We start from the raw sequence: 14,565 nt of genomic DNA, 5'->3' as shown, positions 1-14,565 counted from the left end.
TAAAGAGTGCATTATGCAAGAATAGATCAGCATGTCCCAGCCACTTCTTTTGATATTCACATATTTCAAAGGGAGTGATGTCACGTATTGATTTATGCATAATGTATGAACGCATGTGTAATGTATGCATGTATAATGTATGATGCTGTCTATTAGAGCCATCTATGAACACAATGTCAAGCTACTTACAATTGTTGTCTTAACAATGTGAACCCTTTCAAATAGCAAAAAATGTTGAAAGTATGGTTTCTCTTACTTCCTTGTTCTTTATGATACTTCATATCACAAATCTGCAATATAATAATAGTATAAAACATGGCTATTTGGATCATTTGATCAAAAGAGTTTCAGCTTATCTCAGCTAGCCCGTGGACCAGCTTGATTTTTTTTTTACACAGTTCCAGTTCCTGTGGAAAGTACTGGAGTAGCTTTAACACTTGATGGTGCCAGTCAGTCCAGCTTCTTTTACAGTATTTTACAATTCCTGGAGTCTGAACACTTTCCACTGTGGTCTGAAAGTACTCAGACCATATACTCAGGGTTTTTTTTTTTATTATTGTTTGTCTTTTTTTTTTGTTGTCATCCTAAAGCCCGACACTTAAGATGCCTTAATAAAACCATCACCAAATGCACATTTGATCACATAATCGTTTACCCTTGATCAGAGTGCATGACTCATACCTCACCCAGAGTTTCCACTATGGATGTGAGCACTAACTCACACTGATGAGCAATTATACTCTCCACAGTCTCCTGTGCTGCTTTGCATGAGTGAGGCTGAGTGCCTGGACTGAGGGGAGAAAAAAACAAACATCACTTCCAACCAAAGTCCATTCCAGTCATTTGGTAGAACTTCAAATTGTGCGGGTGGTAAAAATCTCTTAGGTTGTGAATGACGTCAGGTTCGACACGCACGTGTGTCCTGCCTTTGGTTTTGCCCAAGCAGTGTGGCTCAGCGCTGCCCTCAGCTTTCTTCAAACAGGGGAAGCCCTTGGTCTTGTTGAAGTAGAAATGCTTGTCTGTGATAATGCGCTCCAGGCCCAGGAAGTCCTGCACACGGCCCAGCTCGAAAGCCGGATCGCTGACAAGCCGCTCGCCATTGACAAAGTGGATTTGGGACAGAGGGAAATAAGCGAGCCAGCGCTCCAGGTGCTGAGCGTACAAGCCGATGTAGAGTGGGCTCCACAGAGAGTCCACCTGACCTGATGACCTGTTCTTAAAAGCCAGGCTTTCAAAACTGGCAATGCCCTGCGTCTTGGAAGCGATCTGAGTGTAGTCCGAGATAGCGCGGGTTACGGGGTCACGGACCACCACGATCAACTTCACTTCTCTTGACATGGCATGGACACGAGCCGGTGTCTCGGGTGTAACAAAGTACCGTGGTGTTTTCTCCATCACAATCTGGCCATCCAGCGCTTTGGGCATCATGCTTCTGAAGAGCAAAGAGAAACAGAGCTTTAATATTTCAGCCCAAGTTCTCTAATAAACCTGTTTATATATATATATATATATATATATATATATATATATATATATATATATATACACATACACACACACACACACACACACACAGTGGTGCTTGAAAGTTTGTGAACCCTTTAGAATTTTCTATATTTCTGCATAAATATGACCTAAAACATCATCAGATTTTCACACAAGTCCTAAAAGTAGATAAAGAGAAACCAGTTAAACAAATGAGACAAAAATATTATACTTGGTCATTTATTTACTGAGGAAAATGATACAATATTACAAATCTGTGAGTAGCAAAAGTATGTAAACCTTTGCTTTCAGTATCTGTGTGACCCCCTTGTGCAGCAATAACTGCAACTAAATGTTTCTGGTAACTGTGAATCAGTCCTGCACACCGGCTTGGAGGAATTTTAGCCCATTCCTCCGTACAGAAAAAAGTAGAATGACTTGTGTGCTTAGGGTTGTTGTCTTGCTGCATGACCCACCTTCTCTTGAGATTCAGTTCATGGACAGATGTCCTGACATTTTCCTTTAGAATTCGCTGGTATAATTCAGAATTCATTGTTCCATCAATGATGGCAAGCCGTCCTGGCCCAGATGCAGCAAAACAGGCCCAAACCATGATACTACCACCACCATGTTTCACAGATGGGATAAGGTTCTTATGCTGGAATGCAGTGTTTTCCTTTCTCCAAACATCACGCTTCTCATTTAAACCAAAAAGTTCTATTTTGATCTCATCCATCCACAAAACATTTTTCCAATAGCCTTCTGGCTTGTCCACGTGATCTTTAGCAAACTGCAGATGAGCAGCAATGTTCTTTTTGGAAAGCAGTGGCTTTCTTCTTGCAGCCCTGTCACGTACACCATTGTTGTTCAGTGTTCTCCTGACGGTGGACTCATGAACATTAACCAATGTGAGAGAGGCCTTCAGTTGCTTAGAAGTTACCCTGGGGTCCTTTGTGACCTCGCCGACTATTACATGCCTTGCTCTTGGAGTGATCTTTGTTGGTCGACCACTCCTGGGGGAGGGTAACAATGGCCTTGAATTTCCTCTATTTGTACACAATCTGTCTGACTGTGGATTGGTGGAGTCCAAACTCTTTAGAGATGGTTTGTAACCTTTTCCAGCCTGATGAGCATCAACAACGCTTTTTCTGAGGTCCTCAGAAATCTCCTTTGTTCGTGCCACAAACATGTGTTGTGAAGATCAGCCGTTGATAGATCCCTGTTCTTTAAATAAAACAGGGTGCCCACTCACACCTGACTGTCATCCCACTGATTGAAAACACCTGACTCTAACTGCTAATCCTAGAGGTTCACATACTTTTGCCACTCACAGATATGTAATATTGGATCATTTTCCTCAATAAATAAATGAGCAAGTATAATATTTTTGTCTCATTTGTTTAACTGGGTTCTCTTTATCTACTTTTAGGACTTGTGTTAAAATCTGATATATATATATATATATATATATATAAACAGAGATTATGTTCAAATCACTTTGACCTGAATTTATGATAAAAGTGTTTGAAAAAAAATTATAAAAAGCAAAAAGCAATCCTTGTTCTAATCACATGCCCTTTATCTCCACATTACACTGTTATACAAAGTTTTTTGAATGATTAAGGGCTCTAGCTTTCTTAAAGGTTTTCTGCTTTTTCTTAACCTTAAACCTGTGGAACCAAAAATCACTCACCAGGACAATGTCCAAGAATGGGAAGGGCTTTTATGCATCTATTTCCATCTATAGCTAGAAAATCATCAAAGACTATCTCCATCAATGGGTCATCCGTTGCTAAGTAATGAACACAGCATAAGAGTTAGCAATGGAATCATCCTCTATCCTGTTCTCCACAAGACCCTGAGATCTGTTTTCCTTAAGACTGGAATTACTTTGCACAGTGTAGTCTTGATCGGATAAATCACATCAAGCCTCCAGCATATGTATTAGCTGGTGAAATTGGGGTGGCAGAACAAGATGTAATGAGGTGACAAGGCTTTTTGTCCTGCAGCTGATCAGCTGAAGGTTCTCAAGCCAGCCGTGTCACTTACTGGCTGCCAATGAGAACGAAGACTCGGCTGCTCTCTGAGCTCCACTCTGTAAGTGCATGAGAAGTGCTGCAAGCTGTGCAGATGTTCAGCATGCATCAATCAGCTGAAGGTTACAGGCAGATAAGGAAGAAAAAAGGATTACATGTGCCTGTGTCTTACTCTTTTCTCACTTTGGCCAGCAGATGGGACTCATTTGGCTTAAGTGCCTTGAAGGCCCTCTGGGTTTAATGATCCTCCTGCAGTCCACCTGCTTCAGAGAGTGACTCCATCTAACTTACACTTTTTTATCTTACCATCACAGGCTTTTCAGATTTTAAGTGTTTTGATAGGTGCATAAAAATGTGTACGAGAAAAATAACAAAAGCCTCAGCAATTAAAAGCCAATTCATGCAAATGCATCATACCTATGATTCTATCCACATTCACTGGATATGAGCAATCGCGCGCTCTGATTGGCTGCTCTCCGACTAGGATATCAACTCGTATACCGTGAGTAGAGAAAAACAAAATGGCAACGCGTGTTTTAAGAATTATTATTATAGCATTTTTCACAAATTGCTACTGTCATTTTGCCGGTTTGTTTACATTCTAAGCAGAAATGATTTTGTCAGATGTTTTGTATAAAGTTTTTATTTATCGACTTTCCAAAACATAAAAATAAAAATGCTCTGTTTCTCAAAATCCAGTGAATGTGGAGAGAATAAAACAGTTATTCCACTCAGTCTCGTCATACACGGCTTATAGCCAACTCAGTGTTACGTGTCTCATCGGCTATCAGCTCATGTACGACTCGATTTCGTGGAATAACTGTTAAATGCTACAGATCGAGGGGGGGGAAAATGTATAGAAGGCAATATACGTGAACAGAAATACAATGCTCTCATCATGAGCTCTTATTGATACAACAGCCTCGATTCAATTCTTTTACCACACTGCATTATCAATGACTTCATCTGAGAAAGCACTTAGCCTAAACACTTGCAGGTTTACCTCTGCTTATTATGGAGCCAGCAAGTCTATTAGAGCTGTCCATTAATTATTCACTTACTTCTATTGAAGTGACCTGTTTGTACTCTTAGAAGACCTCCCACTCTACCCCAACTACCACCAGCTCACTTTATATTGACAATTCCTGTAGATAATGCAAATGATTATGCATAAAAAGTGTATATGTGAAGGAAACCGGATACTCGAGCGCATGGCGATGCGTTTATGCTGAGCAGAGAAAAACTGCGATAAGAGGTGAGCTGCCAATCAAAAGGTGAAGGTTATTAGCAGCATCATGTACATTAGACTTCAAGGAAAAAGTCACTGATGCAGAATAGATTCTGGGGTGTTTGCTGTTTGCCAGCATGACAGAGCTCATGTAACAGCATGAAGGACATGTGCCGATGTGGACATGATGTCGAGACTATATTGCAGTTAAGTGTAAACTCTATGTGACATTCCCATGCAGTCAAACCAGGATTGTGAAATAAATATTTTAGTACTGACTTGTTTGAGAAAAGTAATTACTCTTGCCCAAGTTGCCAACAGCAAGCCTGATCTCAGAGGATTAGTAATGCATAGTTTGTTAAACACTGGCACAATGCTGACAGTTCTTCACATCACCCTCAGCAATATGTACTCTCTCTACAAGCTCTGAAGCTTCTCTGTTGTTTACCACATTACTGCTTTGTTCTGTGTGATATCCCATCAGCTCAGAAGAGCCAGCGGAGAGGTTGCTCCTAATTGAGGCTGCATTTTGGACCGCTCTCTCCGAGGTATTCTGAATAAACCAAATGGTGCCGTGGGTATTGATCGGGATGGGGGGATATGGTAATATGGGCCTCAGCTGGTATGAGGGGGGCAGGTGGAACATGTAGACGGGCCATTCCACAGCCTCATCAACTGCCTGCCGTGCACACACACACACACACACACACACAAGCCAATTAGCCTGTCTTCTGTCCAGACATCACATTTTCCTACATCTCTAACAAGATTTTTTGATTTCTCCTTACACAAGAATTGGCTTATTATTATGATTATATTTTAATTATTATATACGTAAGGTTTCATATCTTAGAAATGTCACAGGAAACAGTTTATATCAGTCGTAATGTTGAATTTCTGAACTAAATATAAAACTAATCATGAATATATATATATATATATATATATATATATATATATAAAATGAATATATACAAGATTTCAACGTGTTTTGAAAAAAAAACATTTACTTTGAAAAATATATTATGTCCCACTTCTGAAGTTAAGATGTCTTTATTTAATTTTAATCCATTTGTAGAGTTCTCTGAATGTATTACAAAAAAAGAAGTATCACTAACTAGCAAATACACAGTAACAAATGCTTGAATATTTAAAAATGTGTTGTAACAGTATATATTGTAGTATGAAATAATTAAGTTGCATTCTTCTGAAATCCCATAGTCAGTGCATGAAGTAAGTGTGTGTGTGTGTGTGTGTGTGTGTGTGTGTGTGTGTGTGTGTGTGTGTGTACTTGCTACATATTGAGGACCAGAACACGTTTTTTTTTTACAATCAGAGTTCAGACATTTTTGGGAAGTGAGGACATTTTGGCTGGTCCTCACTTCTTCAAAGGGCTGTTTGAGGGTTAAGGTTTAGTTTTAGGGTAAAGGTTAGAATTAGGTTTAGGTTCGGGTTAGGGTAAAGGTAAGGGCTGGGGTTAGGCATTTAGCTGTGATGGTTAAGGTTAGGGTATGGGGCTAGGGAATGCAGTATGTCAATGAGTGTCCCCAAAATGACAGAGGTACAAGGTGTGTATGTGTTCACATACTACTGAGGACCAAATGTCCCCACAAGGATAATAAAATCTGACAATTTCAACCTTGTGGGGACATTCGGATGATACTCACAAGGAAAATGCTGGGGGTTTTTTTGTTTGTTTTTTTAACAAAAATTTTAAAAAATAAAACGGCCAAAAAGTTTCCTTTTCATTACTTAGGTTAAGGTTAGGGTTAGGTGCAGGCACAGCATTAATTAACTGCAATAATAATTATGTCAATGGACGGTCCTCACAAGGACAGTGATACAAACGTGTGTGTGTGTGTGTGTTTAGACCCAGCCATCCAATTCGTTATGTGGTGGCCATTAATGTTCCAGTCAATTGTAACTATGCCCTGTCCACTTCCCATAGACATCCATCATTATAGAGGGGTGCAGATTACACCCTTTCCGACCCCCACTCACCCCCCACGCTCGCCATGGGGAACCTAATGAGAGCTGAATTATAAACCAAGTGTCTAGGCCTTATGGCGATTTCATGAACTATAGCATATTCCTGTTTTCAATCACACCTGCTCCCTTCATACAACCAGAGACACATCTTTGGAGATATGAGCCATCGTATTAAAAGATTTGTTTTGAAAAATATATCATACATATCATACAAAAGCCGAATACACTCAATGCCACATTAAGTGATTGTCCAACTGTGGTTCAAACATTGCACTTGGTTATACATTATTCTTCAGTCATGCATAATCTCAATCTCAAATTCAAATGATGCCATTTGAACTCAATTTTAGTTCAGCTATGGGATTCCATTTCCCTACAAAAACATTTCTATAAAACTTTCCATAACACAAATCAAATGCATTACATTTACCATACAACTGGTATGCAGCCATTTGGATGTAAATATGCAGAAAAGAGTTGTAGCTGTAATATATTGAGAGAAAATATCAATAATTCATGACAATCTCAAACAACTGGCCTTGCCTCCAGCACAGACTTATCAAATAGTCATGAAGGAAATACTAAACTAGATTGAGGTGGTAGTGAGAGTTAAATCGCACTTCCTCTATGGCAAATACCACATAGTTTGCCGTCATTTACTGAGCACGCACAATTACCAGCCAATTATTATTCCAGGTCTGTGAAAAATGTGTTTTTATGCCTCTCGTAAATAACGGGCATGAATTTAAATTTTCATGTTAATTACAGTTCTATGAATTGCAAATGAATTCAGACAATGTAATGACATCAGACAAGTGACGCTGCATGTGTAAGAGGATGAGAAGACATTTTAATGACAAATAAATGTGCACTCATCTTCCTAGTGCCTCAGTCCTACAGGTTAAACCCTCCAGCCTCTCCGGTGTGCCAAAATCAATATTATCGATGGGACAGAAAGTGAAAATGTACACCTATGGGTGCTTTAAGGCTCGCTCAGGATATTTTACGAACATACTGCTGATCCGAGGGAGAAAACACACTCAAGCACGCTCAGGCTCTTTTACCTTTTTCTGCATGCATTTAAACGCCTATGTAGCAGAAACTCAATTTCCCTGAAGGTTTTCAGACAGTGCACCAATATCACGCGCTGCTAAGGATACTGTTATGGCAAATCACTTCCTTACAGGAAAGTGACAGTGTTGCCATGCTGAAACATGAGCTAGTTGCATTTGTGTGGTTTTATGCCTCAGCAGGATGGAGCCTCTTCTTAATTGTAACTGAATCTGCGCTGACCAAAGCTCACTGGATTCATGCTTACATCAAGCTCAAGGTCAAGCACCAGGGCAATCGATTGGATACAGGCCACGAGCTCAGAACTTCATCTATCACCCTGTCTCATTTAACAGCTTATCTGAGCTTTACTGTTGTTTATTTTTTAAAGATTTCCAGCAGCCCTTTTCCCTCTTGGATCATGCACCTTCAAATTTTAATCTACTCCTGGTTACATGATTAATGACTGCTTTGCACCGTAGCATGATCATTGCAGGCTGACTTGTCCACAAGCTCCCCTGACCTTAAGAAGTGCCTGGCGCACATCATTATCGCCAGTGGAAAAAGCGAGTTGGGTTAAAGATCAATTGACAGGGCTCACTCTAATGTCAAGTGCTGTGGTCATGCTGTGGGGTCCATCTGTTCCTGAAGAGATGACAATCTGCCCCATCTCTGCTCATAGATCTTCTGTGTGTGACACTGTGGGTATCTGTGTCCACATCAAACACCCCCCATGTACTTATGACTATAATAAATATCGGAGCAAAAAGTATGAAACAGTCAGTCAAACATATCAGTTTAGGCAGTGTAATATCATCATGCTTTATTTTTATCTTATGTTGCATCTTATTGCTATAGAAAGGGTGACTAAGGAAAAAATACGAAAAATAATTGACATATAATGAGCAGCTCTGCATCACGGGATGTGTAAATTGGTTGCGTATAGACTGTGAGAGATTTGTGCATCTGTGCGTGGCTAATGGGGGATCAGTTACAACCAGGGTTGAATTATATATAATCATGTGTGAATTGACAAAACAATCAGTCAAACAACTAAAAGGTAAATAATTGGGTTTTGCCAATTATTCTAAACAGCCAGAGATTTATGGTGTTAAATAGGCTATACAATTCTTTGGCATGGCTTATTGGCTGAATATTCAATCTTAAACCCAGAACGTTCAGAATAATAGTTCTCCTTTTCTAATAAGATTTGAAAACTGGAATATGTCGATCTGTTCATAAATCTATAAAAACATGGAAAACTATATAAAACTTATTATCGATCATTTCTTTGAGTCACATGTTTATATAAATATCTTTCACATGAGTCAAGAGAGTTGGAAGCTCTTAGCATTAATCCAAAGATGATTAATGCTAAGAACTTATCCTGTGTTGAAGATTAAGACCGGAGAGATTACATTATTCCCTTCTCTCAAAGACACCGTTGTAATGTTATTTCCCGTTTCACATCAATCCTGCACCGTGAAATGGATGAGCTCAACTCTATAAATCTCTGTGTATGTGGAGTCCAGCACAGCGTGGTGATTTTCCTGCTCTTACACACCTCCAAAACCTGGCCGTTTAAATGGAGAATTGAATCACGCGTGTAAGAAAAGGAACGTTACCAAACTCAACTGGACTCCTGATCTACAGGATCAGTTTGGCTCACGTGCTTGAGTCTCTGGTGATGCCTCTCTATTTAAGCAAAACTTGGCCCTACATACAGGCCTGCTGTGCACAGGAGAACCCACAATGCTGAAGAACCACCAACAGTGTTTAATTAACACATACACTAACAGTGTTACTCTATTAATCCGTACAACACTGAAAAAAAGCAGTTAGTGTTCACTGTAAAGAAAATTCTATCTTGAAATGAAGCCTAGCCACTCCAAGATGAAATCGCATATCATGACAATTTTGCAGTCCTATGAAATTCATCCAGTTTTTATAAATCAAATAATTAAATAATCACTGCAGTCTTGTTATAGTATCGAAACTAAATGCCTTGTTTAGCAGAACTGAAATAGCAACTACAAAAACACTACAGTGAATAACCATTAATTTTACACCAAAAAGCAACTCAGATATTCTGCATGTTAATTTTTGTCCAATACATGATGCAGTAAGTGCAAAGACATCTAAAATACACAAAAACACATCGAGTACATGCCAGTGTAATGGAATGTTCAGATCTTGGTCTGAACAAATGGTTCTTTTTAATAGGTCTTTTTGTAAAGATTGAACAGTGGTCTCATACAAGCAGTGAAGCATAAAATTACCAGAAAAGACATACATTTAGGGGCAATTTTAAAAAAGTAACAAAATCTTGGTTCAGCTCAATGATGGACAGGCAGTGGTAGTGCCATGACATGCAATATCTAAAACTTTCTGCCCATCTCTAAAACCTTGTACTAACTCCAAGTCTAAAACATTCTGCCCAAGTCTAAAACTTTCTACCTATCCCATGTCTAAAACCTTAAACTAGAAATGACAAATATTCAGGGGCAAATTTTTAAGAAGAAATGTAACAAAATTGTGGTCCAGTCCAGTAATGAACAGCCGATGGTGGTGCCGGAACACACAATATCTAAAATTTTCTCTCCAAAACGTTCTACCCTCCCCACGTCCAAAACCTTCAACCCATTATGTTGATAAAAAGTTACCTATCCCCCAACCCTAACCACCTGTTTAAGACCGTCTGCCCACCTCATGTCTAAGACCTTCTACCTATTCCATGGTTAAAATGTTCTTCCCTCTCCATATCCAAAACCTTCTGCCCACCACATCTATAAAAATTGACCTATCCCCCTACCCTAACCACCTGTTTAAGAACTTCTACCTACCACATGTCTAAGAGCTTCTACCCTCCCCATGTCTACAACCTTTTGCCCATGTCTAAAACCTTCTGTTCACCCCATGTCTAAAACCTGCTGTTGACCCCATGTCTAAAATCTTCTACCTCCCCATCATGTCCAAAACCTTCTTCCCACATATCCAAAACCTTCTGCCCTCCCCATGTCTAAAACCTATTAACTCCTCCATGTCTAAAACCTTTTGCCCATGTTAGACTTTGTACCCTCCTCATCTATAAAACCTTCTACCGCCCATGTCTAAAACCTTCTACCCTCCCCATGTCCAAAACCCTCTAACTTCATGTCCAAAACCTTCCACCCTCCACATATCTAAAACCTTCTACGTACCCTCCCCATGTCTAAAGCCTTCCACCCTCCCCATGTCTAAAGCCTTCCACCCTCCCCATGTCTAAAGCCTTCCACCCTCCCCATGTCTAAAGCCTTCCACCCTCCCCATGTCTAAAGCCTTCCACCCTCCCCATCTCTAAAGCATTCCACCCTCCCCATGTCTAAAGCCTTCCACCCTCCCCATGTCTAAAGCCTTCCACCCTCCCCATCTCTAAAGCCTTCCACCCTCCCCATCTCTAAAACCATATCTTCCACTCTCCCCATCTCTAAAACCATATCTTCCACTCTCCCCATCTCTAAAACCTTCCACTCTCCCCATCTCTAAAACCATATCTTCCACTCTCCCCATCTCTAAAACCTTCCACTCTCCCCATCTCTAAAACCTTCTACCCTCCCCATCTCTAAAACCATATCTTCCACTCTCCCCATCTCTAAAACCTTCCACCCTCCCCATCTCTAAAACCTTCCACCCTCTCCATCTCTAAAACCATATCTTCCACTCTCCCCATCTCTAAAACCTTCCACCCTCCCCATCTCTAAAACCATATCTTCCACTCTCCCCATCTCTAAAACCTTATCTTCCACTCTCCCCATCTCTAAAACCTTATCTTCCACTCTCCCCATCTCTAAAACCTTATCTTCCACTCTCCCCATCTCTAAAACCTTATCTTCCACTCTCCTCATCTCTAAAACCTTATCTTCCACTCTCCCCATCTCTAAAACCTTCCTCTCTCCCCATCTCTAAAACCTTCCACTCTCCCCATCTCTAAAACCTTCCACTCTCCCCATCTCTAAAACCTTCCTCTCTCCCCATCTCTAAAACCTTCCACACTCCCCATCTCTAAAACCATATCTTCCACTCTCCCCATCTCTAAAACCTTCCACTCTCCCCATCTCTAAAACCTTCCACTCTCCCCATCTCTAAAACCTTATCTTCCACCCTCCCCATCTCTAAAACCTTCCTCTCTCCCCATCTCTAAAACCTTCCACTCTCCCCATCTCTAAAACCTTATCTTCCACCCTCCCCATCTCTAAAACCATATCTTCCACTCTCCCCATCTCTAAAACCTTATCTTCCACTCTCCCCATCTCTAAAACCCTTATCTTCCACTCTCCCCATCTCTAAAACCTTATCTTCCACTCTCCCCATCTCTAAAACCTTATCTTCCACTCTCCCCATCTCTAAAACCTTCCACTCTCCCCATCTCTAAAACCTTACCTTCCACTCTCCCCATCTCTAAAACCTTCCACTCTCCCCATCTCTAAAACCTTCCACTCTCCCCATCTCTAAAACCTTCCACTCTCCCCATCTCTAAAACCTTCCACTCTCCCCATCTCGAAAACCTTCCACTCTCCCCATCTCGAAAACCTTCCACTCTCCCCATCTCGAAAACCTTCCACTCTCCCCATCTCTAAAACCTTCCTCTCTCCCCATCTCGAAAACCTTCCTCTCTCCCCATCTCGAAAACCTTCCACCCTCCCCATCTCGAAAACCTTCCACCCTCCCCATCTCGAAAACCTTCCACCCTCCCCATCTCGAAAACCTTCCACCCTCCCCATCTCCAAAACCTTCCACCCTCCCCATCTCGAAAACCTTCCACCCTCCCCATCTCGAAAACCTTCCACCCTCCCCATCTCCAAAACCTTCCACCCTCCCCATGTCCAAAACCTTCCACCCTCCCCATGTCCAAAACCTTCCACCCTCCCCATGTCCAAAACCTTCCACCCTCCCCATGTCCAAAACCTTCCACCCTCCCCATGTCCAAAACCTTCCACCCTCCCCATGTCCAAAACCCTCTACCTTCTCCACGTCCAAAGCCTTCTACCCTCCCCATGTCCAAAACCTTCCACTCTCCCCATCTCTAAAACCTTCTACCCTCCCCATCTCTAAAACCTTCTACCCTCCCCATGTCCAAAACCCTCTACCTTCTCCATGTCCAAAACCTTCCACCCTCCCCATGTCCGAAACCCTCTACCTTCTCCATGTCCGAAACCCTCTACCTTCTCCATGTCCGAAACCTTCCACCCTCCCCATCTCTGAAACCTTCTACCCTCCCCATCTCTGAAACCTTCTACCATCCCCATGTCTAAAACCTTCTACCCTCCCCATGTCCAAAACCTTCTACCCTCCCCATGTCCAAAACCTTCTACCCTCCCCATGTCCAAAACCCTCTACCTTCCCCATATCCAAAACCCTCTACCTTCCCCATGTCCAAAACCCTCTACCTTCTCCATGTCCAAAACCCTCTACCTTCTCCATGTCCAAAACCTTCTACCTTCTCCATGTCCAAAACCTTCCACCCTCCCCATGTCCAAAACCCTCTACTTTCTCCATGTCCAAAACCCTCTACCTTCTCCATGTCCAAAACCTTCCACCCTCCCCCACTGATAACTGGAATTAAATTAATTCAAATTAGTCAACATTGTATATGAGTGAATTCGTTCATGTAAACATTTATTCTATTTTAATATTGTTTTAAAAGTAGCCTGATGGCTCCAAAATCTCAGGCTCTCTCTCTCTCTCTCTGTCTCGTACCTGTACCAGGTGAGGCCGCGTGCGTAATGCCGGTCGAAGAAATGCGGCTCGGCTCCGAGCGCGCGGATATCCGGGTGAAGCCTCAGGAACTCGAGCAGCGCGCGCGTGCCGCCTTTCTTCACACCGATGATAAGCGCGTGCGGCAGCCTGCGCGCGCCCCTCCAGTCCTTCTCCCTGACCGAGCGCTCCTCATCCGCACCGTCTCCCGCGCTCCTCTTCGTCCTCCTGCGCGCGTCTGCGCCGACACTGACCGTCCCGTTCCTCTCAGCGTAGCGTCCCGCTCCGAGCGCCGTCTCTAAGCCGAAACTTTCCGTCACTTCCGATTCGCAGCATCGCAGAAAGTAGAGGAGGAAAGCGCACGCGACACCCAGCCACAGCATGCCTACAAGTTTGGGCGCGAGCCTCCAAGGGTCCGGCGGCGGTCCGCGCGAGCTTGCCATCCCTCTGCAGGGAGACCGGAGCACGCCATAGTGTTCAAGAAGTTCCTGATTTAACTTTAACGCGCCGGGAAAGTGAACGGCACTGAACGGAGCGGGGTGTCTCCGGGTCCATGGCTGACCTCTTCGCGTCAACGCTCGCGCGCTAAATACAGTAAAAGATAGCGGGGAGGGCGGAACGGAATAAAAGTAAATGGACGAAACTGCAATAAATAAAAAGAGTTGGCGCGTGCGGAGTGACGTGTGGCCGCGGTGGCTTTCCCCGGGGATTCACTCTCCTCGCGCTGCACTCCTTTGGCGCGAGCGCATCTTACCGCTCCCTTTGATTGGAAGGTTGCAGCTGAAGGCGTGTTCCATCTCCACTGGAGCCTCCTTAACCATTCAGCACAAAGCACTGAGCGTGTGGAGTGTGTTATGTAGCCAGGGTGTAAATGCAATTAAAGTTTTTTATACTGTCTCCTGAGCTTTGTTTGTTTGTTTGTTTGTTTTCTTTACCCAATATATTGAAAAATTTAATAAAAATGTTTATAGAACTGGTGAAGGACATCGAGCATAAGTCATAGTTGTTCCCAGCACAAACTAGGTCTACTGTACAGCAGTAAGC

The 14,565-nt window shown here is 42.3% G+C and overlaps 1 protein-coding gene across 1 annotated transcript; it reads right to left on the bottom strand.

Moving 5' to 3' along the window:
- Positions 1 to 250: 250 nt before the first annotated feature.
- hs3st3l (heparan sulfate (glucosamine) 3-O-sulfotransferase 3-like) lies at positions 251 to 14,219 on the bottom strand. Its single transcript, XM_060938921.1, has 2 exons — positions 13,525 to 14,219; positions 251 to 1,432 (listed from the first exon to the last, which is right to left on the bottom strand). Exons 1-2 carry the CDS (start codon positions 13,962 to 13,964, stop codon positions 814 to 816), a joined length of 1,059 nt encoding a protein of 352 aa, XP_060794904.1. The 5' UTR covers positions 13,965 to 14,219; the 3' UTR covers positions 251 to 813.
- Between the last annotated feature and the right edge of the window lie 346 nt (positions 14,220 to 14,565).

Source organism: Neoarius graeffei, chromosome 14 (genome assembly GCF_027579695.1).
Source record: "Neoarius graeffei isolate fNeoGra1 chromosome 14, fNeoGra1.pri, whole genome shotgun sequence".
Taxonomy (NCBI): domain Eukaryota; kingdom Metazoa; phylum Chordata; class Actinopteri; order Siluriformes; family Ariidae; genus Neoarius; species Neoarius graeffei.
The sequence above is the reverse complement of the archived record's forward strand: the minus strand, read 5'-3'. Positions and strand labels throughout refer to the sequence as shown.

What these genes read in the sequence shown, in the direction of transcription:
- hs3st3l (XM_060938921.1), bottom strand. Translation starts at nt 13,964, where the DNA reads ATGGCAAGCTCGCGCGGACCGCCGCCGGACCCTTGGAGGCTCGCGCCC. An exon ending in CGCGGCCTCACCTGGTACAG is followed by an intron (nt 1,433 to 13,524) that starts GTACGAGACAGA and finishes TTTGCTCTTCAG; the next exon opens with AAGCATGATGCCCAAAGCGC.